The sequence below is a fragment of the Gorilla gorilla genome, chromosome 18 (genome assembly GCF_029281585.2).
Source record: "Gorilla gorilla gorilla isolate KB3781 chromosome 18, NHGRI_mGorGor1-v2.1_pri, whole genome shotgun sequence".
NCBI classification, from domain to species: Eukaryota; Metazoa; Chordata; class Mammalia; order Primates; family Hominidae; genus Gorilla; species Gorilla gorilla.
In genome coordinates this window covers 20,779,776-20,807,661 of record NC_073242.2, presented here as the reverse complement: position 1 = coordinate 20,807,661, position 27,886 = coordinate 20,779,776, and the positions used below count along the sequence as shown (strand labels likewise).

General features: G+C 44.2%; 2 protein-coding genes across 9 annotated transcripts in view; one reads left to right on the top strand and one right to left on the bottom strand.

The window, feature by feature from the left end:
• LDAF1 (lipid droplet assembly factor 1) lies at nucleotides 1–27,881 on the bottom strand. Of its 8 annotated transcripts, XM_031002963.3 has the most exons (6): nucleotides 22,704–22,833; nucleotides 20,171–20,471; nucleotides 14,582–14,653; nucleotides 10,842–11,010; nucleotides 7,277–7,415; nucleotides 1–1,143 (listed from the first exon to the last, which is right to left on the bottom strand). In XM_031002963.3, exons 2-6 carry the CDS (start codon nucleotides 20,264–20,266, stop codon nucleotides 1,062–1,064), a joined length of 558 nt encoding a protein of 185 aa, XP_030858823.1. In that variant the 5' UTR covers nucleotides 20,267–20,471; nucleotides 22,704–22,833; the 3' UTR covers nucleotides 1–1,061. The 8 variants fall into 8 exon arrangements, with proteins under 8 accessions (XP_030858823.1, XP_055221404.1, XP_004057361.1 ...); XM_055365429.2 differs by lacking the exons at nucleotides 14,582–14,653; nucleotides 22,704–22,833 and adding an exon at nucleotides 27,579–27,881 and having other exon boundaries at nucleotides 20,171–20,364; XM_004057313.5 differs by lacking the exon at nucleotides 14,582–14,653 and having other exon boundaries at nucleotides 20,171–20,364; nucleotides 22,704–22,931.
• DNAH3 (dynein axonemal heavy chain 3) overlaps nucleotides 22,011–27,886 on the top strand; it is a 220,705-nt gene continuing 214,829 nt past the window's right edge. The window contains exon 1 of the mRNA XM_055365425.2: nucleotides 22,011–22,127. Coding sequence (XP_055221400.2) covers nucleotides 22,011–22,127 — 117 coding nt within the window. The remainder of the gene's footprint in view (nucleotides 22,128–27,886) is intronic.

Sequence of the window (27,886 nt, the reverse complement as noted above, 5' to 3'; positions counted from 1 at the left end):
TTCCACTGGGAAATCCCATAGGAAGTTTTATTTTTACTTACTAGTCCTTTAACATTTTTATTTTAAGAAATGGCTTAGGCTGGGCACAGTGGCTCATGCCTGTAATCCCAGCACTTTGGGAGGCCAAGGCAGGTGGAGCACCTGAGGTCAGGAGTTTGAGACTAGCCTGACCAACATGGTGAAACCCCATCTGTACTAAAAAAAATACAAAAAAAAACTAGCCGGGCACGGTGGCGGGTGCCTGTAATCCCAGCTACTTGGGAGGCTGAGGCACGAGACTCACTTGAACCTGGGAGTTGGAGGTTGCAGTGAGCTGAGACTGCACCGTTGCACTCCAGCCTGGGCAACAAGAGGGAAACTCCGTCGCAAAAAAAAAAAAAAAAAAAAAGAAAGAAATTACTTAAAGGACAAGCTCTTTAGAACAATACAAAAGTACCAAGAGCAAATATGTAAAAGATTAACAGTACTTAACAGTACTCAACAGTAACAGTGGAAACTACACCTTTAGACTTTTTTGAAAATACTCTTGGCCACAAAGTTACATTTGGACTCTATTTTCCAAGTTGGAGAGGCCAAATGTTGCTGTTCTTTCTGATAAAAAGCAAATACCACAGAAGGGCTTGTTCTGTTTTGGATTTTTTTTTTTTCATTCTGTTTCACATGAGTGAAAAAATTAACAGCTGCCCTCATTTCTGAAAACAAAAAACTATAAACAATCACTGTTGCTCCCAATGGGACCGTTGGACATAAGCCCCGAGGCTTTGGGGTCAACGGGCTAGACTCTAGAAGCCCAGGACCCCGCCAAGGTCAAGTCTGCATACTTGGGGCAGGGCGAGCTGTTGAACCATCACATTTCTCTGCTGCTTCTTTACATGGGAACCAACACAAGAACAACACAATCCCTAAATTGGCTGCTGCGGGATCCTACAAATAAGTGAAAAAGCGAGAGGACACAGCCAAGGAGTGCTTGCCTACCCAGCCCCCTTCTTCTAAGCCATAATCCCAAGGGGTGAGTATGATCCAGCAGTACTTGAAAAGAAGCCCGGCCTCTGAGCAGCCACTCATTCCTGGTAAAGCCCCTCGAAGTCTGCAGACTTCACGGCTGGCAGAAAGTCGCAACTGGTGTTTTGCTGTGTCAGTGGCCTGTTGGATAACAAGAAGAGATGGTTAACTCTAGGGCCTCAGTAAAGAGCAGCGTTGGAAGTGTGCATAGCTGAATACATGATGTTCTTTTTCCTGATTTTTAGCTGCTTCTTGCAACCACACCAGGCCTATGTCCATTATACAGATGAAGAAACTGAGGGCACAGGAGGTTAAAATGACCAGGTTAGGAGTAGGGTTACGGCCCCTTTTCCATTTTCTAATTTGGATATTTATTATGTTTTTCTTAATTATCTGTGTCCTCACAACAACCCAGTGAGAATGATAGATTAAGAGTAGCTATTTTGTCTATTTTACCAATGGACAAAAACTGAAATCAGAGAAGTCAAGCAGCCTGTTCAAGACCACACAGCTAAAAAACATGGCAGGGCGGGGATTCAGACCATATCTTCTGATTTCAATTAGTTTCTTGACACCTTCCATGGAAAGGAGTTCGGGGGAGGATTGTATTAGTCCGTTCTTATGTTGCTAATAAAGACCTGAGACTGGGTAATTTATAAAGAAAAAGAGGTTTCATGGACTCACAATTCCACATGGCTGGGGAGGCCTCACAATCATGGTGGAAGGCAAAGGAAGATCAGAGGCACTTCTTACATGGCGGCAGGCAAGAGAGCATGTGCAGGGGAAATGCCCTTTATAAAACCATCAGATCTCGTGAGACCTACTATCAGGAGAACAGCAACCACGGGAAAAACCCACCCCCATTATTCAATTACCTCCCACCAGGTCCCTCCCATAACATGCAGGGATTACAGGAGCTACAATTCAAGATGAGATTTGGGTGGGGACACAGCCAAACCATATCGGGGGGAAAGGAAGAGAAACCAATCTGTCTTCTTCAGTCCTTGTGACTGTCAGGAGGCTGTGAGAGAGGAAGTAGTGCTATTGATATTAACTCAATTGGATCCATGGTTTATCTTTGAATTTCAAAAAGCCTGGCCATCATTGACACCCCACTGTGGAGAACCACAGCACACACCAGAGTGTGGCCGACCAGGAGATACTTCCCAAACCCTTCTCCTTACAAATTTGTGCTACAGAAGATGACACAGCTGAACATTCCCAGCTTAGAGTAGGGATATGCTTTGGATGTTTGTCCCCTCCAAATCTCATGTTGAAATGTGATCCCCAGTGTCGGAGGTGGGGCCTGGTAGGGGGTATTTGGGTTGTGAGGGTGGATCCCTCATGAATAGCTTGGTGCCATCCTTGGGGAATGACTGAGTTCTTGCCCTGAGTTCACGCAAGATCCGGTTGTTTAAAAGAGTGTGGCACCTCCTTCCTTTCTCTCTTGCTCCTGCTCTCACCATGTGACACTGTCTCCCCTTCACCTTCCACTGTGATAGGAAGCCTCCTGGGCCCTCACCAGAAGCAAATGCCAGCACCATGTTTCCTGTATGGCCTGCAGAACCATGAGCCAAAATAAACCTCTTTTCCTTGTAAACTACCCAATCTCAGATATTTCTTTAGAGCAATGCAAAAACAGACTAACACAAGCGGCCATCTGACAAAGTTCTAGTCAATGAAGTCTTTTGAAGTATAGTGGTGAGAGGTCCTGGGAAATATTTTATTCACATTTTTAAAAGGGTCAGACTCCATTTTTTTCTCCTTTTATCCTGCCTTGAAGGTAGCTGCTGCACCTGGAGCTGCAGCAGCTATCTTGTGGCCATGAGGTAGGAAACCAATGGGCTAAGGATAGCAACACAGGAAGGCAAAAGGTGCCTGGTATGTTGATACCACACTGGCTGCACCAGCCCTGGGCTGTCTCCAGTTTTTCATTAAGCAATAAAAAAAAGTTCCCTGTGTGTTTAAACTAGTATCTACTTTGGTTTTTTCATTATTTGCCACCTAAACCATTCCTCCCTGATAACAAAAAACTAAGAAAGAAGCCTTTCCTTTTCTTAGTAAAGATGTAAGGAAGCTAGTTATGCTCAGGCTGGTTTGGAAGATTATGATATGGGGTAGTGAGTTTGGTGGCTCTACAAATAAACACAGCTGCCCAGGGCCCCTACTTCTCCTGAGCTGCAGGCCCTGGAAGGTCTTGCAGTCTCCATAACCAAGCAGTGTGGTTTTGCCCTTCAGAGGCTAGCTGATCTACATAGGAGGCAGGTCAGTGTATTTGATCTAAACATTGTTTAGTTGATTTTCATATGTAAGGGAAACTTACAGTTTTGTTTCCTTTTTCTTTTCTTTTTTAAAAATTTAAGCTGTATTCTCTTTTATGTTTTAGGGCCAAAATTCCATTAAATCATGAAATAAATTATATAGCTCCTCTTCCCCCCATTCCATGCTTCCGATCATTTAATGAGGGAGTTATCTTTTTTTGAGTTATAAAGAATTCACTAATGCAGGCTGGGTGCAGTGGCTTACAGCTATAATCCCAGCATCTTGGGAGGCTGAGGTGGGTGGATCACTTGAGCTCAGGAGTTCAAGACCAGCCTGGCCAGCATGGTGAAACCCCACCTCTACTAAAAACACAAAAATTAGCCATGCATGGTAGTGCACACCTATAATCCCAGCTACTCGGGAGGCTGAGACAGAAGAACTGCTTGAACCCAGTAGGGAGAGGTTGCGTGAACCAAGATCAAGCCACTGCACTCCAGCCTGGGTGAGAGTGAGACTCGTCTCAAAAAAAAAAAAAAAAAAAAAAAAAAGAACTCGCTAATGCAAGGGTTCTCAGATGAAAACCATGTTCACAATAACATGACCTATTATATGCCTTTTTCACTCACATTCTCTCAGAAGGGAACAGTGCAATTTTTCAAAATATATTTGGAAGATCTGCATGACTCAATGAATTGATATTCTCCCATTGACCAATGGGTAAAGTTAGAAAATCATGCATGATAAAGATCAATTTAAAGTGTGACACAGACCTGCAGATTTCAATAAAATAGAGTAGAAAAATTTCACATTTCAGCTAACCTTTAAGAAACTATCACTTATGGAGTTTTGGTGGACTATCATAGAATATCCACAATCGTTTAAAAAAGCTTTGCCTCCCTCTCCCAACCGCATGTTAGTGATGCTGGGTCTTCTTCAAATACTTCAAACAGAACAACATAGCACAACAGAATAAATGCAGCCACACAAACGAGAAGCCGGCTGACAACTGTTAAGGCAGATATGAAAGAGATTTGTAAAATGTAAAACAATACCACTCACAAATTTCATTTTGTTTTGGAAAATATAGTTACTTTTCATTAAAATTTGTTATTTATATCAACAGGTAATATTGTTCGTTTTAAATGAATAGATATTTTTAAAATTTATGCTGTGATTTCTAATAGAATAATTATTTCAGAACAAGAAACAATGAGGAAGAAAATTTTTTAAAAAGAAATAATTATTAATATTCTTTTTTTTTTTTTTCCAGACAGAGTCTAGCTCTGTCACCCAGGCTGGAGTGCAGTGGTACAATCATAGCTCGCTGCACCCCCAACCTCCCAGGCTCAGGCCATCCTCCCTCCTCAGCCTCTTGAGTAGCTGGGACCACAAGCATGCACCAGCTAATATTTAATTTGATTTAATGTAATTTATGTTATGTTTATTTTAATTTATTTTATTGTATATAGTTTTATGTAATGTTAGTTATTTATTTTATATTTCATCTCATTTCATTTGTTTTTTGAGACAGGGTCTTGCTCTGTTGCCCAGGCGGAGTGCAATGGTGTGATCACAGCTCACTGCAGCCTTGAACTCCTGGGCCCAAATGATCCTCCCATCTCAGCCTCCTGAGTAGCTGGGACTACAGGCACGCACCACCACAGTTGGCTAATTTTTGTATTTTTTGTAGAGATGTGGTCTTGCCATGTTGCCTAGGTTGGTCTTAAACCCCTGGCCTCAAGTGATCTTCCCTCCTTGGCCTCCCAAAGTGCTATTAATACAATTAACCACATAAATAACATCTCTTCAGATGCCTCAATAATTTTTAAGAAGGTAAAATGGGACTTGAGAACAAAAAGCTTAAGAACCTCTGCCCACGTGGAAACAATTGGTTGGCAGCAATAGGGGAAGATAAGGAGATCAAGTACAAATCCTGGATTTGTTTTTCAATTTCTTCATTGATAAGTAGGGAGTCAGATTCTGCTACTTCCTGTGGTGTAATCTTTAAGAACTTACCCTATTACAGCAGGGTTCAGAGGCAGGGAGGAATTTTATTTCAGAAGCATCACCCTCAATATGCAAAATAGGCCAATATTTCTCCTTTTACGTCTTTTAAGACTGGGAGTGAGTTAGTGCCTCACACCTATAATTCCAGTTCATTGAGAGGCCAACGGGGGAGGATTGCTTGAAGCCAGGAGTTTGAGAATGGCCTGGGCAACACAGCAAGACCCCATTTTATAAGTAAAATACAAATGAACAAACAAAAGACTAAGAGTGATCAAAGCGATTTTTGAAAAGGTGATTATGACTCCAGGGTTGATTCAATTAAGCAATCCTATGAGAGCCATCCTTGAGCAATTTTATATTATACCCACTTCACCCTTTATTTTTCAACACAGGAATAATAACAGGATAAACTTTTGGCAAGGAGTTCAAGGGCTGTTTTGTAGAAAAACAAAACTCAGGATATCGGTTCTTATAGAGCAATGGTTGGCCAAATCCAGCAAGCTGCCTGTCTTTGTAAATAAAGTTTTATTGGAACACAGCCATGCCCATGCATTTACTTCCTGGTCTGTGCTGCCTTCATGCTATGGCAACAGAGTTGACTAAATGCAGTAGAGACTATATTATTCAGTAAATACTTACTATCTGGCCCTTTCCAGAAATTCCAGTAGAGACTATATTACTTACTAAATACTTACTGTCTGGCCCTTTCCAGAAATTGCCAACTCCTGTTTTAGAGAGTCACTTTGTATCTTGATTAAGAGGGCTTTGGAATTAACTCACCTGGAATTAAGTCCCTTCTGTGCTACTCTCAGCTTAAGGGACTTGGCTTAATTTTCCTTATAATAGAAAGGGGCTAAATTGTTAAGGATTACATGACATAAGGCCTGGAAAGTGTTTAAGAGAGTCCCTGGCACAGAGCAAGTGCTCAGCACTATCATCAATTTAGCAGGAGCTTAAATGAAGTATGATGAACTTGGGACTTAGATTCTAAAATCAACAAAAAGGACAAAAATAAAGCATTAAAATAAATCTCCTTTGAAAATCCCTTAGGTGGGTGGCACATTTTAGACAAACACAGAGTCTCCCAGTAATGCCAACATAGCTGGTTTTTCCCTCCAGCATTTAAGTAGATCGCTGTTCTTTCACTCAAGGCCCCAGATGAAGTAGCTGGCATTGAGGAGCCATATTGTAGGAACAAAAATCTATATATTCAAACATGAGGCTCACACTCAGTTGGTGAGAAACTCACATTCTCAAGAGCGGAGGGGATTGACAGACTTTGGGGACAGAAGATTCATGGCTCCCATACTGTACCGCTTTGGCTGACAGGCATGTCTGGTGGGTCATTTTTCTCCTGTGCCTCTCTGCCCCACCCCGCCAAAGAAAACCACCTAATTTGACATTTGTAAATTAAATGGCCATCTTTTAAAAGGAATCAATAATACTGATAGAGTTGCTATGACAATGAAATGTGTATACCTGATGGAAAATGACAGCAATTGCTTTGTTTAGAATTCCATGGTAAATTCCCACCTGATGCCTGGCATACATGGGGAACTATGAGAAACACCTGGGTCTTACAAGTTTCCTTCTGGACATCAACTAGGATTATGGTTTTATTTGTGAAAATCCCCTCAAGTGGCAAAGATTAAATTACTCAGCAAGGTGTGGTGGCTCATGCCTGTAGTCCCTGCACTTTGGGAGGTGGAGGCAGGAGGATTGCTTGGGCCCAGGAATTAGAGAACAGCCTGGGCAACATAGCAAGACCCTGTCTCTACAAAAAATAAAAAATATTAAAATTAGCCAGGCATGATGGCATGCACCTGTAGCCCCAGCTACTTGGGAGGCTGAGGCAGGAGAACTGCTTGAGCCTGGGAGGTTGAGGCTGTAGCGAGCTATGTTCATGCCACTGCACTCCAGCCTGAGTGAGAGTGAGGCCTTGTCTCAAAAAAACAAAAAAGTAGAACGATTAAAAAAATAAATTATTCCATGGACATGTATTTACCTGGGAGAAAACCAGCAGCTGATGAGGCTGGAGACCACTACATAAGATGCTATCATCATCCCCGACATGGCGAGTGATACGAAGCCCAAACCACAGAGGATGCAGAGCAGTGAGAGGCCACCCACAGAGATGACCAATCCTAGGAGGAGAACGTGGTTAGGAGAAGGGTTCATCTCAAAAGGTTGAAAACTGGCAGACCCTGGGTCAGTCTGTTTAAAATAACAACCGCTAACTCAGATTATTAAAGTAAGAAGATTTCCCACAAAAACCCAGATTTCTAGCATCACTTAAAAAAAGGAGGCGATATGGGTACCTGAGTGGGCATCAAACCATGGCAACAACTGGCTGGCCCTCCCGTTGCCTCTAGTCCCCCCAATTCCCAAACTGCATCACACATGGGCCGCTTTGCTCATTTTGTCTTTTTTTTTTTCTTTTTTGAGACAGAGTCTTGCTCTGCCTCCCAGGCTGGAGTACAGTGGCGCAATCTCAGCTCACTGCAACCTCCGCCTCCCAGGTTCAAGTGATTCCCGGCTTCAGCCTCCTGACGAGCTGGGATTACAGGTGCCCGCCATTACGCCCAGCTAATTTTTATATTTTTAGAGGAGATGGGGTTTCACTATGTTGGCCAGGCTGGTCTTGAACTCCTGACCTCAAGTGATCCACCTGCCTTGGCCTCCCAAGGTGCTACGATTACAGGCGTGAGCCACCACAACCAGCCTGCTCATTTTGTCTTGCCCATAAGTGTTGGAGTTTGAGATCCCCTTATCCTCAAGGTCAGAGATGGACTTTCAAAGGGATCCCCTCGAGGAGTCAGCCAAGGCAGTACTGGGGGAGGTAAATTATCTCTAATGTCTCAAAGTGCAAAATAAATGCCATTATTTACACTTACCTACAAGCTATAGGTATAAAGGTCATGCAGGCTAAAGCAAAATCTAAATGCAGCTTTTGATGGCATCCTTGAAAATCCAGCCTGTAAACCATCACATTTTAATCTTAAGGTCTGACCGGTCATTTTTATGGAGCATTTTATATGCCATTTTAATATACCATTCCCACTCTGAATAGGAATATTAATGAATTACCATCTAATACGTTGCAAGGAAAATACATTTTTTCATAATGTGGGGCCTGTGGGGGGGGAAAAGAATAAAAGGTAGAAGGAAAAGATCATGAAGAACAAGTAACATGGCAAGTATTGTATGGCTGACATCCTTCCCTTTGCTTTGTGAGTGTCCAGTTAGCCCAGTGCTCCTCCCACAGCCACAGTGATGGTTTCAGGGAGGGACCCTGAAAAGGCTGGAAGGAAGAGAACATCAACAGGTGTGCTGCCTGTTCATAAAGATTCGCAAAAGTTTAGATCAGCGTTTTTCAAAGTGTGATGTCAACCACCTGCATCAGAATCAGGTGCATCAAGGAAGCTGGTGAAAAATTCAGATTTCTAAACCCCACTCCAGACCTACTAAAACAACACTCTCTGGATGAGGTCTGGAAGTCTGCATTTTTTTTCTCTTTCTTCTTTTTTTAAGAGACAGAGTCTTGCTCTGTTGCCCAGGCTGGAGTGCAGTGGCACGATCATAGCTCACTACAGCCTCAACTGCCTGGGCTCAAGCGATCCCGTCACCTCAGCCTTCCGAGTAGCTGGGACTACAGACACACACCACTTTTTTCTTTCTTTCTTTCTTTTTTCTTTTCTTTTCTTTTTTTCTTTTTTTTTTTTTGAGAAGAGTCTCACTCTTATCACCCAGGCTGGAATGCAATGGTGCAATCTCGGCTCACTGCAACCTCCACCTCCCAGGCTCAAGTGATTCTACTGTCTCAGCCTCCCAAGTAGCTGGGATACAGGTGCCCACCACCATGCCCGGCTAATATTTTGTATTTTTAGTAGAGATGGGGTTTCACCATGTTGGCCAGGCTGGTCGCGAACTCCTGACCTCAGGTGATCTGCCCTCCTCAGCCTCCCAAAGTGTTGGGATTACAGGCATGAGCCACTGTGCCTGGCCTCTTTTTTTTTTTTTTTTTAAAGAGATGGAGGGAATCTCGCTATGTTGCCCAGAGTGGTCTTGAATTCCTGGTCTCAAAAGATCCAAAGTCTGTATTTTGATAAAGAAAGTCAGATTTATACACACTTGGAGCTGGGTGCAGTGGCTCACACCTGTAATCCCAGCACTTTGGGAGGCCGAGGTGGGCAGATCACTTGAGGTCGGGAGTTCAAGACCATCCTGGCCAACATGGCGAAACCCTATCTCTACCAAAAATACAAAAATTAGTCGGGCATGGTGGGGCATGCCTGTAATCCCAGCTACTTGGGAGGCTGAGGCAGGAGAATTTCTTGAACCTGGGTGGCAGAGGTTGCAGTGAGCTGAGATCATGCCACTGCATTCCAGGCTGGGCGACAGAGTAAGATTCCATCTAGAAAAAAAAAAAAAAGATTTAAATACACTCAGGTTCAAGAACCGCTATTCTAGAGGCTTTGCACATGCTGTTCCCCTGTCCAAAAGGCCCTTCTTTGCCCACCCTGAGGCAAAGTTGTTATACATCTTTAAAGTCTTGTCTGCTGTAAAGCTTTGCATGGTACCACCAAAATGTAATGGCTCTCTCCTTTCTCTATAAATTTCCTTTCTTATGGTACTCATTCATTCCTCCACCCATTCATTCATGCATTCACCCATCTATCTATCAACATTTACTCAAAAACCACTCTGCCAGGCTGTATTTGGCTCATCCACTGACCATGCCTACTTTCTCCTTCAAGTGTAAACTGCCTTGTCCCTGGGGCAAATAAACAGCCCTGGGTGCTCTTAGCTCTGGGAAGCCACGGAATGGACCAGAAGTGATCACCTGACCCACTGGCCACCATCTCTTTGGCCACTTGCCTGGGGTGTGTGATCTGATTTGAAAAGGCAAAGTGAGCAAATCAGATTTGCTTTCCCAGTAATTTTAACTTAGGAATACAGGGAGAAGTTGACTGTTGGTAGTGGAACTTCAGGAGAAAGGATGAAAAGTGGTCTCCAGTACCTAGAGAGACATCTGGCATGCAGTAGGTGCCCAATAACTCACTGTGGAATGAATGGCCTCTCTGCTTAATAATAATAGCTAGCATTCATTGAGAAGCTACTCTGTGACATGTATTGTGTATTGTGCTAAGGACTTTATGGAGCCATAAGTTTCAATCTTCACAACAACCTTTTGAGATTGTATTATTATATCTGCATTTTACATATTAAGAATTTGAGGCTCAGAGAGGTAAACCACTTGCTCCAAATCACAGTGGTGGAGGTGGGATTTGAATGCAGGCTCCAGAGTCTATGTTTTACCTACTCTGATAAGTTGCCTTGCTTGATGTGATTTTGACAAGAATGGCAGACAACCAGGCATGGTAGCCCATGGCCATAATCCCAGCACTTTGGCAGGCCGAGGTGGGAGGATCACTTGAGCCCAGGCGTTTGAGACCAGCCTGGGCAACATAACAAGACCCCGCCCCTTAAAAAAATTTTTAAATGGCCCCAAAAGTATTTTTCTCCCAATTGAATTATTTTCCAAAGGGGTGAATGACAGAACAGGCTACCTTCCAATATTATGACCCCCAGCAGAGCAGCCAGGGTGGTAAGCACCACGATGAGCAGGAAGAATCCGACAGGAACGGCCGACATGACAATGAACACCAGCAAGGTGAAGGCCAGAAACGGATGGCTGTCCAAGTACTGACCCACTGGAGACTTCATAAAGGCCACCACCTGTAGGCAAAGGACAAAGAGCCAGGGTTAAGTAACACATCGGAACCCCAGGTTGAATGAATCTGCCCAAGCTGTGGGAATTACAAGGCAGAGGTCATAAAGCCAGAAGGCTTATGCATTAACAAGTCACTACAGGCCGGGTGCAGTGGCTCATGTCTGTAATCCCAACACTTTGGGAGGCCAAGGCGAGCGGATCACCTGAGGTTGGGAGCTCGAGACCAGCCTGACCAACATGGTGAAACCCCCATCTCTACTAAAAATACAAAATTAGCCAGGCATGGTGGTGTGTGCCTGTAATCCTAGCTACTCGGGAGGCTGAGGCAGGAGAATCGCTTGAACCTGGGAGGCAGAGGCTGCAGTGAGCCTAGGTCGCACCATTGCACTCCAGCCTGGGAGGCAGAGGTTGCAGTGAGCCAAGGTCACACCATTGCACGCCAGCCTGGGAGACAGAGCAAGACTCCATCTCAAAAATGATAATAAGAATAACAAGAGCAAAACTCCTTCTCAAAAAAAAAACAAAAAAAAAAACACTACAAGACTTCTCCCAAGACATGAGTCACCCAGGCAGCTATCTTAGGCAGCTGTGGACAGGTGGCAAGTCTGAGGTCCCCACCCAAGGTCAAGCCTTGTGAAAGGAGGAAAGACCCAGTCATGGCTCTCCTGCCAAACACACTCTTGAGAAGACCTCTTCGGCATACAGGTGCATTGATGTAAGGTACATACCATCTGCCTCCTACTTTACAGCTGAGGTTCTCATAGTTGAAGCCACTCAGACACAAATAGGCTTAGCTACTTGGATCACCTAGGAGTTTGTTAGAAATACAGAATCTGGCTGGGCGTGGTGGCTCACACCTGTAATCCCAGCATTATGGGAAGTCGAGGCAGGAAGATCGCTTGAGGCCAGGAGTTTGAGACCAGCCTGGGCAACAGAGCAAGATTCCATCTCTACAAAACATTTAAAAACTAGCTTGGCATAGCAGCACATACCCACAGTCCTCGCTACTTGGGAGGCTGAGGTGGGAGGATCACTGGAGCCCAGGAGTTTGAGGCTGCAGTGAACTATGGACTGCACCACTGCATTCCAGCCTGGGCAACAGAGGGAGATCTTGTCTCCAGAAAAAGGGGAAAAAAAAAGGAAATGCAGAATCTCAGGCCCTGATCAGTCAGACTGCCTTTTAAACAAGATTCCCCAGGTGTCGTGCATACACATTAAAGTTTGAGAAGCAATTAACTAAATCACTTGTCTAGAGTCGCACAGCCTCCAAGTTGCAAAATCTCAGCATTAAAAGCTAATCACTTGTCTATTATTAAGCATTAAAAGCATTATTATTATTAAAAGCATTATTAAAGTGATTAGCATTAAAAGCTAATCACTTGTCTATTATTATTAAAAGTATTACTATTAAAAGCATTATATTATAATTATAATATAATAATTATGTTTATAATTATATAATATATTATATTTTATATATTATATAATTATATATAATATAATATATTATTATATATTATATATACTATAAATATAAATAAATATAAATAATATTTAAATATACAAATATAAATATATAAATAATATAAATATATAATATAAATTATAAATTATAATTATAAATATAATAAACATAAATATATAAATAATATAAATATATAATATAAATTATAAATTATAAATATAAATATAATAAATATAATATAATTATATTTTATATATAATTATATATAAAATATAATTGTAACATAATATAAAAATCATTATAATTATAATATTGTATAATTATATTAGATATATTATACTAATATTAGTTATCAATATTCATATAACATTATTATATATTATATAAATATATTTATATATTACATATATATGTATTATATATAAATATAATATTTATATAATATGTATATAATTATAATATGTATTACATTATATTATTTATATATTTATTATATTATATTATATTATAATAATTATTAAAAGCATTACTATTAAAAGCATTATTAAGCATTAAAAGCTAATCACTTGTCTATTATTAAGCATTAAAAGCTAATCACTTGTCTATTCACTTGTCTATTAAAAGCTAAGCTCAGCATTAAAAGCTAATCACTTGTCTAGAGTCGCACAGCCTCCAAGTGGCAAAATCTCAGCATTAAAAGCTAAGGCCTGGCCAGCATGGTGGCTCATACCTGTAATCCCAGCACTTTGGGAGGTGGAGGCAGGCGGATCACCTGAGGTCAGGAGTTCAAGAACAGCCTGGCTAACATGGTGAAACCCCGTCTCTTTTAAAGATACAAAAATCAGCCAGGCATGGTGGCGCGTGCCGGTAGTCCCAGCTACTAGGGAGGCTGAGGCACGAGAATCGCTTGAGCCTGGAAGGCGGAGGTTGCAGTGAGCCAAGATGGCGCCATTGCACTCCAGCCTGGATGACAGAGCAAGTCTCCTTTTCTTTTCTTTCTTTCTTTCTTTTTTTTTTGAGATGGAGTTTTGCTCTTGTCACCCAGGCTGGAGTGCAATGGCAAGATCTCGGCTCACTGCAACCTCCACCTCCCAGGTTCAAGCCATTCTCCCGCCTCAGCCTCCCGAGTAGCTGGGATTACGGGCGCCCCCACCACGCCCAGCTAAGTTTTGTATTTTTAGTAGAGACAGGGTTTCACTATATTGGCCAGGCTGGTCTCGAATACCTGACCTCAGGAGATCCACCCGCCTTGGCCTCCCAAAGTGCTGAGATTACAGGCGTGGGATACCGCGCCCCACCGCAAGTCTCCTTTTCAAAAAAAAAAAAAAAAAGCTAAGGTCTTGGACTCAGAACGTCCAATGCTTGTAACAGCTGCCACCACATCAAGTAAAAATGCTTTTATGTCATCAACCTGGTTACCATAGTTGGCCACAGCCTGTGACTAATGCAAGTTTATGTTGTGTTAATAGTTTATTTTCCTTCACCAGGCAAAAGGAATTTTGGATCTGACTCAATGGAGGGAGACTGCTTTAACGCAGAGCTGGCCATAGGCAAATCCACAAAGATGGGTTTCCCCCTCTCCTCCTTAGGCTCCACGCCTTCTCTCTCCTCAGTACTGGTATTCTAGATCCTGTTCACTTGAAAGGAACCATTATTCCAGAACCTCCTTCCATCATAACTGGTCCTTCCTGAGCCTCACCCCTATGGCCTTGCAGGCCAGCAGATGAAAAGAAGACATAATTCAGGTCCCCAAAACACATGTGCCTCCTAGGAAGAGGAGTTTACCGAAGTGGTTTAAACAGTGGGATTTTCAGGGCGAGTTGGAAGGCAGGAGGGGTTTGTGGTTCATGCTGAAGGAGCTAAAGTGCAAGCTGCACCCTGCTTAAATAAAAGAGGCCATGCCAAGAAGCCACAGCCGTTGGTCTTGGGCTTCAGCGTGGTCTCCTAAGGATTACTCTCGAGGCATGGCCAATTTCACTCCCTGCCAGGCCACAGGACGGCATAATGCCTGCTGACCTCACTGCCTCCTGCTACCCCACCATTCTGACAAAAGCCACAAAAGAGCTTGCTATTCCGCTTCTCTAGCCAGAGATGACTGTAGCAGGAATCACCTTGGAGCCAGCACTGCCCAGCCTGGACACTCCATCATCAGAGTCCAGTGAGATCCTGCTGTGTCGGGGCAGCTGAAAGTGAAAGAGAGGGGGAGGAGCCATGGGAGTCACCACACAGACTGTGGGCTGGTCCCTTGCGCTGTCTCAGGTCCTGACTTCTTTCCAGTTCGAATCCACATGCATCCTTATTTGATGCTCCCTGTGTCACCTGATCCTTACAATCCAAAGAACCACAGTGGGGAGAGCAGATGGGCTCTCCAGGAAAGGGAGGCAGCAGTATACCCGTGAGCACGCTGCGCCAGCGAGGGAAGAGCTGTGCAGCGGAAGGAACTTGTGAGGCTGGGACACCAGGACGCCGGGCTTGCTAGCTTATCCCCGGGCTGTCCATCACAGGCCACCTGCGCCATTCAGCACTTGAAATGCTCCTCCTGTGACTGATGGCCTGGATTTCCAATTTAATTTAATTTAAATTTTAAAGCTGAGACTTGATTCAGTTGTTGGAAAAATTTTAAGTATGTTTCCAATAGGTTGGGTATGTGAATCTATTTCGCTGAATTGTAAGTTTTATAAAATCTGAATAGAGATTAAATATTTCCAATGAAAATTTGGCATCGGAATTGAGATGTGCTTTAAGTGTATGAAAAAAATGCAAAATATCTCATTAATACTTTTTTATATTACCTGTTGAAATTATAGTGTTTTGGATATATTGTGTTAAATTAAGAATATATTATTAAAATTAATCTCTGGCTGGGCACCGTGGCTCACGCCTGTAATCCCAGCACTTTGGGAGGCTGAGGTGGGCAGATTACTTAAGATCTGGAGTTTAAGACCAGCTTGGTCAACATGGTGAAACCCCGTCTCTAGTAAAAATACAAAAAAATTAGTCAGGCAGAGTGGTGCATGCCTGTAATCCTAGCTACTTGGGAGGCTGAGGCGGAAGAATCACTTGAACCCGGGAGTCAGAGGTTGCAGTGAGCCGAGATCACGCCACTGTACTCCAGCCTGGGCGACAGAGTGAGACTCCATCTCAAGATAAATAAATAAATAAAATTAATCTCATTTGTTTCTTTTTGTTTTTAATGTAATTATTAAAAAACTTAAAACTATATATGTGGCTCACATAATATTTCTGCTAGACAGCACTCATTGAAATTTCATCTGGGAAAAAAAGGGAACAAACTGCTGTCATTTGAGCAGAACTATGACATGATTAAAGGAATGATTTAAGAAATATGAACCTAGCAATCATGTGCAAGAGGCAGGGAGAAAGATTTGCAGGAAATCAGGTGAGATATACTGTGGTCAAGTCCAGGCTGATGGCAGAGAGGGAAGAGAAGGGGGAGGGGTAGATGGGTATGAAAGTGGAATGACAAAAGAAGGAATACACAGGACTTAGGGACAGTATGGCACAGGGATATAAAAGGAAACAGGCAAGACTGTTCTACTTCAGTCCTTAAGGAATCCACCTTTTTCTTAGCCTTTTGTTTTTTTGAGATGGAGTCTCACTCTATTGCCCAGGCTAGAGTGCAATGGCATGATCTCGGCTCACTGCAACCTCCGCTTCCCAGGTTCAGGCGATTTCCAGCTAATATTTATATTTTTTAGTAGAGATGGGGTTTCACCATGTTGGCCAGGCTAGTCTCGAACTCCTGACCTCAAGTGATCTGCCCGCCTCGGCCTCCCGAAGTGCTAGGATTATAAGCATCAGCCACCGTGCCCCGCCATTCTTAGTCTTTTCCGAGTCTGGGCTCTATAATCAAAGAGAAAGTCATTTAGATATGCAAAGAGACCAAGATTCAGATGATTAAACCCAGCAATTGTCTTCTCCCAGGAAGTACAGCTGAGCTCCAGCCAGTCTGTCCCAGGAGGGGAGGACACGATTCAACCACACCTAATAATAACAGAGAACATTCATTAAACACTCAGGTGCTGGGCACTGCTTTAAGCACCTCCCGTGTTATTTCCTCATTTATTTCTTCCTACAATGCTACGAGGTAGGTAAAAAAGAACGACCTAACACTATTTAAACTCAGGGGGGTAGAACGTAGCAATTAACATTTCATTCTCATGGCAACAGAGGGGGATGCAATGGAAAGATGGAAAGTGGGAGAGGTTATTATTCAGTAACATGCACTGTGATTTTTCCATCACCAGCCTGGAGGTAGACACAGGTTACCCAATCTAGGCTCTGTAAGCACAGTGCAGCACTGCAGAGCCCAGGAAGGCCAGGCTGAGACAGACTGACGACATTACGTGCCACGCTCTGTGCTAAAGCTTCAAACAGCATCTCAGATAATCTTCATAACAAACCTCTGAGCCTGACATTGCTCATTTTAGAAAAGAAGAGATGGCAGCTGGGCATGGTGGCTCACTTCTGTAATCCCAGCACTTCAGGAGGCCAAGGCAGGAGGACTGCTTGAGGCCAAGAGTTTGAGACCAGCCTGGGCAACACAGTGAGAGACCCTGTCTCTCCAAAAAATAAAATAAAACATTAGCTGAGTATGCTGGTGTGCATCTGTAGTCCCAGCTACTCAGGAGGCTGAGGCTGGAGGTGTTGCTTGAGACCAGGAGCTCAAGGCTACAGTAAGCCATGATCACACCACTATACTCCAGCCTGGAAGACAGTGTGAGACTCTGTCTCAATAAAAAATAAATAAAAAATTTTAAAAAAGGAGATGGAAATTCAGTGAGCCTAAGTGACTTGCCCAAGGTCAGACAAAGGCGGTTGGCTTCTAAAGTAGGGACAAAGTGGCCAGTATTTGAGAACATGAAGGCTGAAACTTGGATGATTCAGGAGCCAGGCAAATTCCCTGGTATCAGAATGCAAAAAACAATCAATGATTCATTATCTCTTCCTACCAGGAGAAGGGCGAAGGGTCAGGACCATTTACAACCACTGGTGGCCAGGCGCGGTGGCTCACGCCTATAATCCCAGCACTTTGGGAGGCCGAAGTGGGTGGATTGCCTGAGGTCAGGAGTTGGAGATCAGTGTGGCCAAAATGGTGAGAAACCCCGTCTCTACTAAAAATACAAAAACAAACAAACAAACAAAAAAGGCAGATGAACGTGACTATTAACTAAGTTCAGACAGGGCCAGGGTGAATGCCTAGTGCAGTGCTTGGCATACAGTCAGTGCCAAGAAATATGCAGTCAATCCTTATTACTCATGATTCCATATTTGTAAATTTGCCTCCTCACTAAAATTTATTTGTAACCTCAAAATGAATACTGGCAGTGCTTTTTGTTTTGTTTTGTCTGAGATAGAGTCTTGCTCTGTCACCCAGGCTGGAGTACAGTGGTGTGATCTTGGCTCCCTTCAACCTTCACCTCCTGGGTTCAAGCGATTCTCGTGCCTCAGCCTCCCAAGAGGCTAGGATTACAGGCGCACACCACCATACCCAGCTAATTTTTGTATTTTTCATAGCGAAGGGGTTTCATCATGTTGGCCAGGCTGGTCTTGAACTTCCCAAAGTGCTAGGATTACAGGTGTGAGCTACCGCGCCTGGCCTGCAGTGCTTTTGAGGTCATTAGTGGACACGTCCACAACAGCAAAAAGTGGAGTCACCTGCCACGTACATTCCCAGCTGAGGTCAAGCAAGGTGACACCGAGCCTTCCTGTTTCGTCCTTTAAACAAGTGTCACTGTGGTCTATTTAGTGCCATGTTTATGCTTTAGTTTGGTGATTTTACTGTTGAAAATGGTCCCCAAGTGTAGTGCTGAAGTGCTCTCTAGCGTTTCTAAGCATGAGAAGGCTGTGATGTGCCTTATGCAGAAAATACATGTGTGTGATTAGCTTTGTTTAAGACATGAGTCATAGTACTGCTGTTGGCCCTGAGTTCAATGTTAATGATCAACAATATATATTAACATGTCTTTAAACAGAAATACACATAAAACGAGGTTATGTACTGATCAGTTGACAAAAATGTTGTGAACAGAGGCTCACAGCAACTGAATCCTGTATTTCCCCTAGGAGCGATGGTTTGGTATGTGCTAATTCAGTGTCTGCAGTAACTTTATAGAACGTAACTACCATGGTTAATGAGAATCAGCTGTAAATGTGGAACAGGCAGGAGGACCCTTCTCACTGAGCTAACTTTTAATAACAAGAGTCCCCGCCAGCTGGCGAGAAAGCTGCTTGTCCAATTTAAAAATAGCTTGGTAAATCCACAAAGAGTGCCAAAGAAATTCTGGAGCAAGTCCAGAATTTATTGTTGTAGATTGCAAACAAGCATCTCTTCAAGTAGACCCGCTGTGCTATCCAACACAAAAAAAAATACACCACAAAATAGTTCATTTTGTTACATACACATATGTATTTTTATAGGTATATTGCATAGAAAAAAGGTCTAGAATGACATACAAAATGTTAACAGTATTATCTCTGAAAGCTGTTTTCTTTTCCCTGACAAAATGCTGAAAGACATATAGAAGAAAGCAATAAGGATAAATATGCAAGAAAACATATACTATCTGAAGTCCCATTGCCAGTGAGTGGCCACTGAATACCTAAAAAGTGGCTAACTCGAATTGAAATGTGCTAGAAGTGTAAAATATGCGCACGGGGGGTTTTGAAGAGGGAGTTCAAAAAAGAAGGTACAATGTTTCAAGAACCTTTTTTCATTAATAATTTTGTATAAATGATTACATGTTGAAATATTTTTGATAGGTTGAATAAAAACATTATTAAAAATAATTTTTTTTTTTTGGAGATGGAATCTCGCTCTGTCGCCCAGGCTGGAGTGCGGTGGCACAATCTCAGCTCACTGCAACCTCCGCCTCCTGGGTTCAAGTGATTCTCCTGCCTCAGCCTCCCGAGTAGCTGGGACTACAGACCTTACCACCATGCCTGCTCATTTTAGTAATTTTAGTAGAGATGGGGTTTTACCATGTTCGCCAGGCTGATCTTGAACTTCTGATCTCAAGTGATCCACCCACCTCAGCCTCCCAAAGTGCTAGGATCACAGGCGGGAGCCACTATGCCCAGCCAAAATTAATTTTACCTATTTCTTTTTACTTCTTACATGTGGCTACTAGAAAAATTCTAAATTACATACGTGACTCACATCATATTTCTATCGGACCTGGATTCCTAGTGGAACAATGAACTCAAATCTTAAAGTAGGCTTTTGTCTCTCATTTTCAGGGTAACAGATAGGGCAAAATTCACAACAAAACCAAACAAAACCAAAAAAAGGATGATATCTGTTGCACAGACTTCTTTATCCAGCTAAAGAACTGCATTTGCCATTAGTGGCAAATGACTCAATGTTGGCTTAAGGGATGTAATTGGAAGTATTGTGTGCGACTCCCAGAAGTCTCCTTAAATTGTAGGTGGCTTGCACTTCTCTCTTCCCCCCTCCTCAAATCCTGTTGCCTGGAACATGGATACAATGGCTGATGCTCTTGCAGTCATCTCAGACAAGGAGTTTGAAGGTCACAGCATAGACATGGCAGGGCGGTAAGCCAGAAAGATTCTTGACTTACCTCCAAATTCCTTCTACTGGAGAAAGAAATAACTTTCTATCTTGTTTACGCTAGTGTTATATTGGGATTTTCCATTATACATAGTGATTGGAAACTGACCTTTGAGTTATTCTGGAAGGAGTCTATCAGCAGAGACAGCTTCTTCTGCAGTTCCTGCAAGTCCCTTGAGATACTCTGGGGCTCCTCTTTTGCCATTCTGAAGCTCACGTCAATCTCTTTAGGGATGAATTATCCTACCAGTAAATTCTCCAGTGCAGCCCGCGGTCCAGTCTCTCATGTCGCCCTGTCTCTTGCTGTTACCAGAGGAAACAAAAGCCGTTAGTGGTCTTCATCCATCTGGTTCGACGAGAGCTTCTACCATCCTCATACCTTGATGGTGGGCATGCAGACGGAGGGTAACCTGGCAATATTCACAACAATTTCAGATTGCACACACTTCAATCCAGGAATTTATATTCCAGGAACATGATGGAAATAATCCAACAGGTATCTCAAAATGTACTAAAAGGCTGTGCATTGTATCCCTGTTTATAACATATAATGACTAGCAAAACATTGGAAAGTAGCTAACTGTATTTCCATTAGGAGAAAATTGGTTAAATAATGATAAATTCAGTCATTAAAATGATAGTGTGACTGTTTAGTGATGTGAAAAGATGTGTATGATACTTTTAAAAAAAGATGATAAAATGTTAATAGTATTATCTCTGACAGCTTATGTTTATTTTTTAGCTTGACAAAATGCTGAAAATATACAGAAAGCAAGAAAGCTGAATACACTATTTCAAATCTCATTGCCTTTTATTCTCCCTAGAAAGCTTTCCTTGTACAACAGTAGCCTTGACCTGTTTCTCTTCTTTATTACTGTACAGGTTGGCTCCCAATTCCATCATTCCATACATCATCATCTACTTACTTGTGGGTAAGTCTATCCCTGCTAAGGAGAACTGCACCTCGGGGGCAGACCTCACCACAATAATTATACTCTAACTAAACTGCCTGGAATTTTGAGGGGTGTCCCAATCTCATACAATTTTTACTTATTTTTAATAAAGGCAATTGGTTAAATTAGATATATTTTTTAACCCTTGTTGAGTTTTCAAATATAAAAAAAAAATCATTCTTATTTTATATTTCCCAGAACTGGCTGGACACAGAGATATCTTTTCCATTTCTCCCTTTAAACTGACCTCCTGACCTACAGTACAAATGCTTAAAAGATTGTGTCCACGTGGCCAAAATTAATTGAGAGATCTTCACATTTATTTATCATATAGGGGGTAATTTTATCTACTACTAAGCTGTACAGGGTCTAGTATGCAAATTAAAGCACATTTTAATCATCCCAGCTAGACATCCTCTGCTATTTCCCTTTTGTAAAACAAGAAACCCTTTGGAGGGGAAAGTTGAGGAGGGGACTAATCCCACCACCCCACATTCTCTCTTTGAAGCTGCCTCTGACGTAGATCTTGAACTTGGGATGTTCCCAGCACTCAGTTCCCATAATCTCATCTCTGCAGCAAGCAGAAACAAGCGGAGTTCCCCTTACAGGTCTCCTTTGGCCTAGGAGCCTCAAGTGCCACCCAGACCGGTTTGGGGAGTCCGATGAGAGAGTGCGTGGGGCGAATGCCATCGGCCACAGCCTTCAAATGCGTCTACCTGGCCACCAATTCCCAGACCCCCTGGTCACTCACTCCTCGGAGGGGCCTCCCCAGGCACGGAGCTGTCTCCCGAGAAGGGAAAGCGAGAACCCGGAACGGCCAAGGAGTGCCCCGCCTTCTTCACGCCTGGGGGACTGGGCCAGACCAACACCAGCCAACCCTTTCCCCTTCCAAGGCTCCAAATAAATCTCCTGGCCCTCCCACCCCCGAACCTCCAGGGGCAAACGGCTACCTCGAAAGTTCCAGCTGGGAGGAGGGGTCACATCTCTGGTTGGGGGATGGGAGCTACAGGGCGCCTGGAGCTCACACTGGCCGCCCCTCCCCATCCGGGCCCAGCCTTTCAGCGTTCAAAAGCCAGGGAGACCCAAGGAGAGGAGGAAAGGAGTGAAATGCAGGTGGAGAGGGGGTCCGCGTCCCAGAAGGCACAGAGGCTGAATAATGGGAACTCAGAGGGGAGTCGAGTACTTTGTTATTAATTTGGGGGTAAAGAAGCCCCCTTTGATACTTGCAAATCTCTCTGCAGCGATGGGGAAGGGGACCTCGGTGGAGAAGAGGGGCTGGGTGGTGAGGAGGGCGCCCGTTTTCAATAATCCTAGGGAGGTTTGCCTCGACGTCTTCCCCAGGTTCCCCAGAAAGGGGCAGTCTCGGGGTGTGGTGGTGCTAGCTACCATTTTACCTAATCTAGTGGTAGTGTGTGTGTGTATGTGTGTGTGTGTTGGGGGGTGGCGGGGTGAGTGTGCATTTAGGGGTGGGGAGGAATCGTGTCTCCTCGTGCGCTCCCAGCCCCGTCCCGGCGACTCACAAGCAGGAGACGCCCCTTACACTAATCCCGGGGCAGAAAGCTACGGGCGTGGGACCCCAATAGCGCGCTCACGCCGTCGCCCCCGCGCTCCTCCTCTGTCCCCGCCCGGCGAGAGGGGTCTGGCCACCCGGGGCACCCGGACCCCCACCCCCAAGCTCCGAGCTCTCACCTGCTCCTGACCGCCGAGCAGCCCCACCGCGTTTGCAGGCGAAGCGAAGAGAGGCAGGAGGAGGAACAAGAGGAAGAAGGAAAGAGCGTCCCGAGAGGGAGCCAGAGCCGCCTGCCTCCGCCCCCTGGCCCGGGCACCGCCCCTCGGCTCTTCTCCTCTGGGCTCGCCCCGCCCGTGGCCGGAAGGATCCGGCAAAGGCGCGCCAAGGCCCCGCGCCCAGGGCTTTGCAAAGCGCGCTCGCTGCCACTGGCTTTCGGAGCCACTGGAACAAGCCCAGAGAGATTGACAGAGGAGGAAACTGAGGCTCAGAGAGTGTCCCTTCCCACACGACTGGCTTGGAGTGAGAAAACTCAGACCACCTTCAAGACAGGCAGACTGGCAGCCGAGAATGAGTTTTCCAAGGGTGTCAGGGTTTCCCCTCCTGTATGCCCAAAACCAGCTGCTCTGGAACGTCTCTGGAGCTCAAGACACACACGTGATGAACTATCACCCTGGCTAGAAGTTTTTAACCATGACCGCTCAAATGCAAATGTCATAAGCCAGTGAGATCCTTTCAGATGGATTGGATCTCCATTTTACACATGAAAAAGTCCAGGCTGAGAGAGACAAGATAAATCAACCCAAATTCCTTGGTTTGCAAGGATCCAAGTCGGAGCAGGAGCCCCTGTTTCCCCTGGCCCCAAATCTGCCCTATAGAGTAAGGTTTCTGAATAGTATGCTATTGACATTTGGGGCGGGATAATTCTGTTTCTGAGCTGTGGATTGTAGAATGTTTAGCAACATCCTAGCCTCTACCCATTAGATGCCAGTTACAAGACCCCCCCCCCACCTCCAGTTGTGTCTCAAAATATTGCCAAATGTCCCCTGGAAGGCCCCATCGTCCCGAGGTGAGAACCACTGCTATAGAGCATGATGGCAACTTACTGTGTGACTAAGTAACCTCTCTGAACCATGGCTTCAACCATAAATTAGAGAGAGGGATAAGCCCAACCATTGGTCTGCTGTTGCACAGTTCTCAGCCACTTTCCAGACAGGGACCTGTGTTGACTGACCTCTCCTCTTTGCCTGTGGCCATAGCAACCTGGAAAATAAGTCTTTAGATAACGAAAAGCTGGCAGGGTGCGGTGGCTCACACCTATAATCCCAGCACTTTGGGAGGCTGAGGTGGGTGGATCACTTGAGGCCAGGAGTTCCAGACCAGCCTGGCCAACATGGTGAAACCCCATCTCTACTAAAAACATAAAAACTAGCCAGGCATGGTGGTGCGCACCTGTAATCCCAGCTACTCGGGAGGCTGAGGCAGAAGAATCGCTTGAACCTGGGAAGAAGAAGTTGCAGTGACGACACTGCACTCTAGCCTGGGCAACAGAGTGAGACCCTGTCTCAAAAAAAAAAAAAAAAAAAAAAAAAAGAAGCAGTCACAGGGTTGTAGTGAGGACTGGTGCAATAGTGTGGCTGTGGCTGTCGAGAACTTAGAACCTATTGAGACACAGAGTAGGGGCTCAAAAATATTTGCTTGGGATGATGATGATCACGACAATGATGATGATAAACCACAGAATCCTGCTGTAATTCCACAATAGCAGAAAGAAGAGCTAATGGTGGGGATAGGACAGACAAGAATCCCTAAATTCTTAAGTTTTAGCCAATCTTGTCTGGCGTCATGCACTTTGTTCAGCTGCAAAATGCTGGGTTCCCCACCCAGGAAAAGATTTTGTGTGTGTGTTTATGTGTGTTTCCTTAGATTAAAGCCCTGCAATCATCATTCCCTGAATGGAAGTTGCTTTGGAAAGCTGAGTTGGGGTTTCCACTGGGATTTTTGTTTAAGAGTGCCATCTAGGGGCGTCTCTGTGAATCTTCGAATTCCTTCCACCTCTGGCATTTTTGGCTGGGCCAGCAGAGTTTTGCTTGTCTTTGTGTGATAGATGCTTCCTCCATCACATCATGTGTTCCTCCAGGGCTGGGATCCTAGCATCTCTCCATAGCATCAGGACTTGGCCCTCAAGGAACATGCAGTGGTTGGGTTAAAAAAAATCCACGTGCAGCCTCTCCTATGCTTTCCCAATTACTTGCTGCAATGGACTGAATGTTTGTTCCTCTAAAATCCTAACCCCCAATGTGATGGGATTAGGCATGGGGTTTTTGAGAGGTGATTAGGTCATGAAGGTGAAGCCCTCCTAAATGGGATTAGTGCCCTTATAAAAGAGATCCCAGTGGCTCACACCTATAATCCCACCACTTTGGGAGGCCAAGGTGGGTGGATTGCTTGAGTCCAGGAGTTCGAGACCAGCCTGGGCAACATGGCGAAACCTCTTCTCTACTAAAAATACAAAAGTTAGCTGGGCATAGTGGCACATGCCTGTAGTCCCAGCTACATGGGAGGCTGAGGCAGGAGGATCTCTTGAGCCCAGGCAGTGGAGACTGCAGTGAGCTGAGATTGCACCACTGCACTCTAGCCTGGGCAACAAAGTGAGACCCTGGCTCATTAAAATAAAATAAAATAAAATAGAATAGAATAACTCCCAGAGAGCTCTCTTACCCTCTTTCCACCATGTGAGGATACAATGAGAAGTTGGCAGCCTGCAACATGGAAGGGGGCCTTCACTGGAACCAGACCACCCTGGCACCCTGATCGTGAACTTCCAGCCTTCAGAGCAGTGAGAAATAAATGTCTCTTGTTTATAAGCCACCCAGACTTTGGTACTTTGCTATAGTAGCCTCCAAGGATTGAAACTGTTGCTCTGCTTAAACAACTATTTTAGGCCTCAGGAATGAGCTGCCAGGAACACCAGCCTCTGAATAAGAAATATGTGAAATTTTTTTAGCAACAGATTAAGACCCTAAACTGTTGATAACAAGAGACGGGGGCAACTTGGAACCTTGCTGACCTCTCCTCCCCATGTTGGCAGATTTGGCAAATAAAAACACATGACACTCAATTAAATCTGAATTTCAGGTAAATAACAGGTAACTTTTTAGTACATGTACAAGTACAGCCCATGTATTGAATGGGACATGCTTATACTAAAACTTTTTTTTTTTTTTTTTGAGACGGAGTCTTGCTTTGTCTCCCAGGCTGGAGTGCAGTGGCGCTATCTCGGCTCACTGCAACCTCCACCTCCTGGGTTCAAACAATTCTCCTGCCAAAGCCTCCGGAGTAGCTGGGATTACAGGCATGTGCCGCCACGCCCGGTTAATTTTTGTATTTTTAGTAGAGATAGGGTTTCACCATGTTGGTCAGGCTGGTCTCAAACTCCTGACCTTGTGATCCGCCTGCCTCGGCCTTCCAAAGTGTTGGGATTACAGGCATGAGCCACTGCTCCCGGCCCTAAAACATTCTTTTACCTGAAAAATTGTTTGACTGAAATTCTAATTTAACTGGGCACCTTGTGTTTTGTCTGGCAGCCCAATTGAGAAATAAGGCCGGGCGTGGTGGCTCATGCCTGAATCCCAGCACTTTGGGAGGTGGAGGTGGGCAGATCACTTGAGGTCAGGGGTTTGAGACCAGGCTGGCCAACATGGCAAAACCCCATCTCTACTAAAAATACAAAAATAAGCCGGGTGTGTTAGCACACGCCTGTAATCCCAGTTACTGGGGAGGCTGAGGCAAGAGAATCACTTGAACCCAGGAGGTGGAGGTTACAGTGAGCAGAGATCATACCACTGCACTCCAGCCTGGGCAACAGGGCAAGATTCCATCTCAAAAAAAAAAAAAAAAAAAAAGAAAATTGAGAAACTTGAAGCCTATATCCTTTCTTAAGAATTATCCAACACAAAGTTGTCAGACAACAAACAATTCTGGTACAGGTGAGGTGGCCTGGGGGAAGTCACTTTCACTCTCTTTGGCAGATACTTTATTTATGTTTCATCTTTCCTCAGATTACATGTAGGTTTTCGGTTGAAGCCATGGAACAGATTTCATAACCAGGTTCAAACTTTCCTGCTGACCTAGCTGTGTGACTATGGGCAGGTTAGTTTAATGTATCAGTTTCCTCAATCATAAAACTTGTGAAAATACTGATATTTATATTCTAGGTTGTTGAGAAGATTCAAAGACATGATGTCTACTAAGTGCTTAGCAGCAGTCCCAGGGCATAGTGTATGCTCAATAAGTGAAAGCCATTACTATTGTTTTGATAGTTTTAAACACTAGTAGACTTAAAACACACTAAATTTCTGATGGTAGCATACCTCCTACTCACACACAGGTCATAGGGTCCATTAGCTCCACATCAGGCCCATTCTAATTTTTTTTTTTTTTTTTGAGACAGAGTCTCGCTGTGTCGCCCAGGCTGGAGTGCAATGGTGTGATCTCAGCTCACTGCAACCTCCGCCTCCTGTGTTCATGCAATTCTCCTGCCTCAGCATCCCAAGAAGCTGGGATTACCGGTGCCTGCCACCACGCCCGGCTAATTTTTTGTATTTTTAGTAGAGACGGGGTTTCACCATGTTGGCCAGGTTGGTCTTGAACTCCTGACCTTAGGCGATCCACTCGCCTTGGCCTCTCAAGGTGCTGGGATTATAGGCATGGGCCACCGCGCCCGGCCCCATTCTAATTTTTCACTTCGTTGGATTAGTTGCTGTTTTTGGTGGGACATGAGGTTTCACACACAGTATAGGAGACCTGATAATCTTCCCATTTCCGTCTAAACCAGATTCTCCAGCTCTCCCACTGTCTCACTTATTCCAAATGCTATTTGAAACCGTATGTATACTTTGTGATAAAGAGCATAAATATAAGAGATGGAAAAAGCTCAGAGTTATTTTGATAAGGATGGAAAACCCAACTTTGAAGAAAAGGAGTGGAAGAAGGGGGAAAATGGAAGTACTTGGTATCATTGTGTCTGGAATTGGTAGGTTCTTGGTCTCACTGACTTCAAGAATGAAGCTGCGGACCCTCGTGGTGAGTGTTACAGCTCTTAACGTAGCGCGCCTGGAGTTTCTTCCTTCTGATGTTCCGATGTGTCCGGAGTTTCTTCCTTCTGGTGGGTTCCTGGTCTCGCTGGCTCAGGAGTGAAGCTGCAGACCTTTCACCGTGAGTATTACAGCTATTAAGCCGGCATAGACCCAAAGAGTGAGCCGCAGCAAACAGTGAAACAACAAAGCTTCCACACTGTGGAAAGGGATCCAGCGGCTTGCCAGTGCTGGCCCAGGCAGCCTGCTTTTATACTCTTATCTGGCCC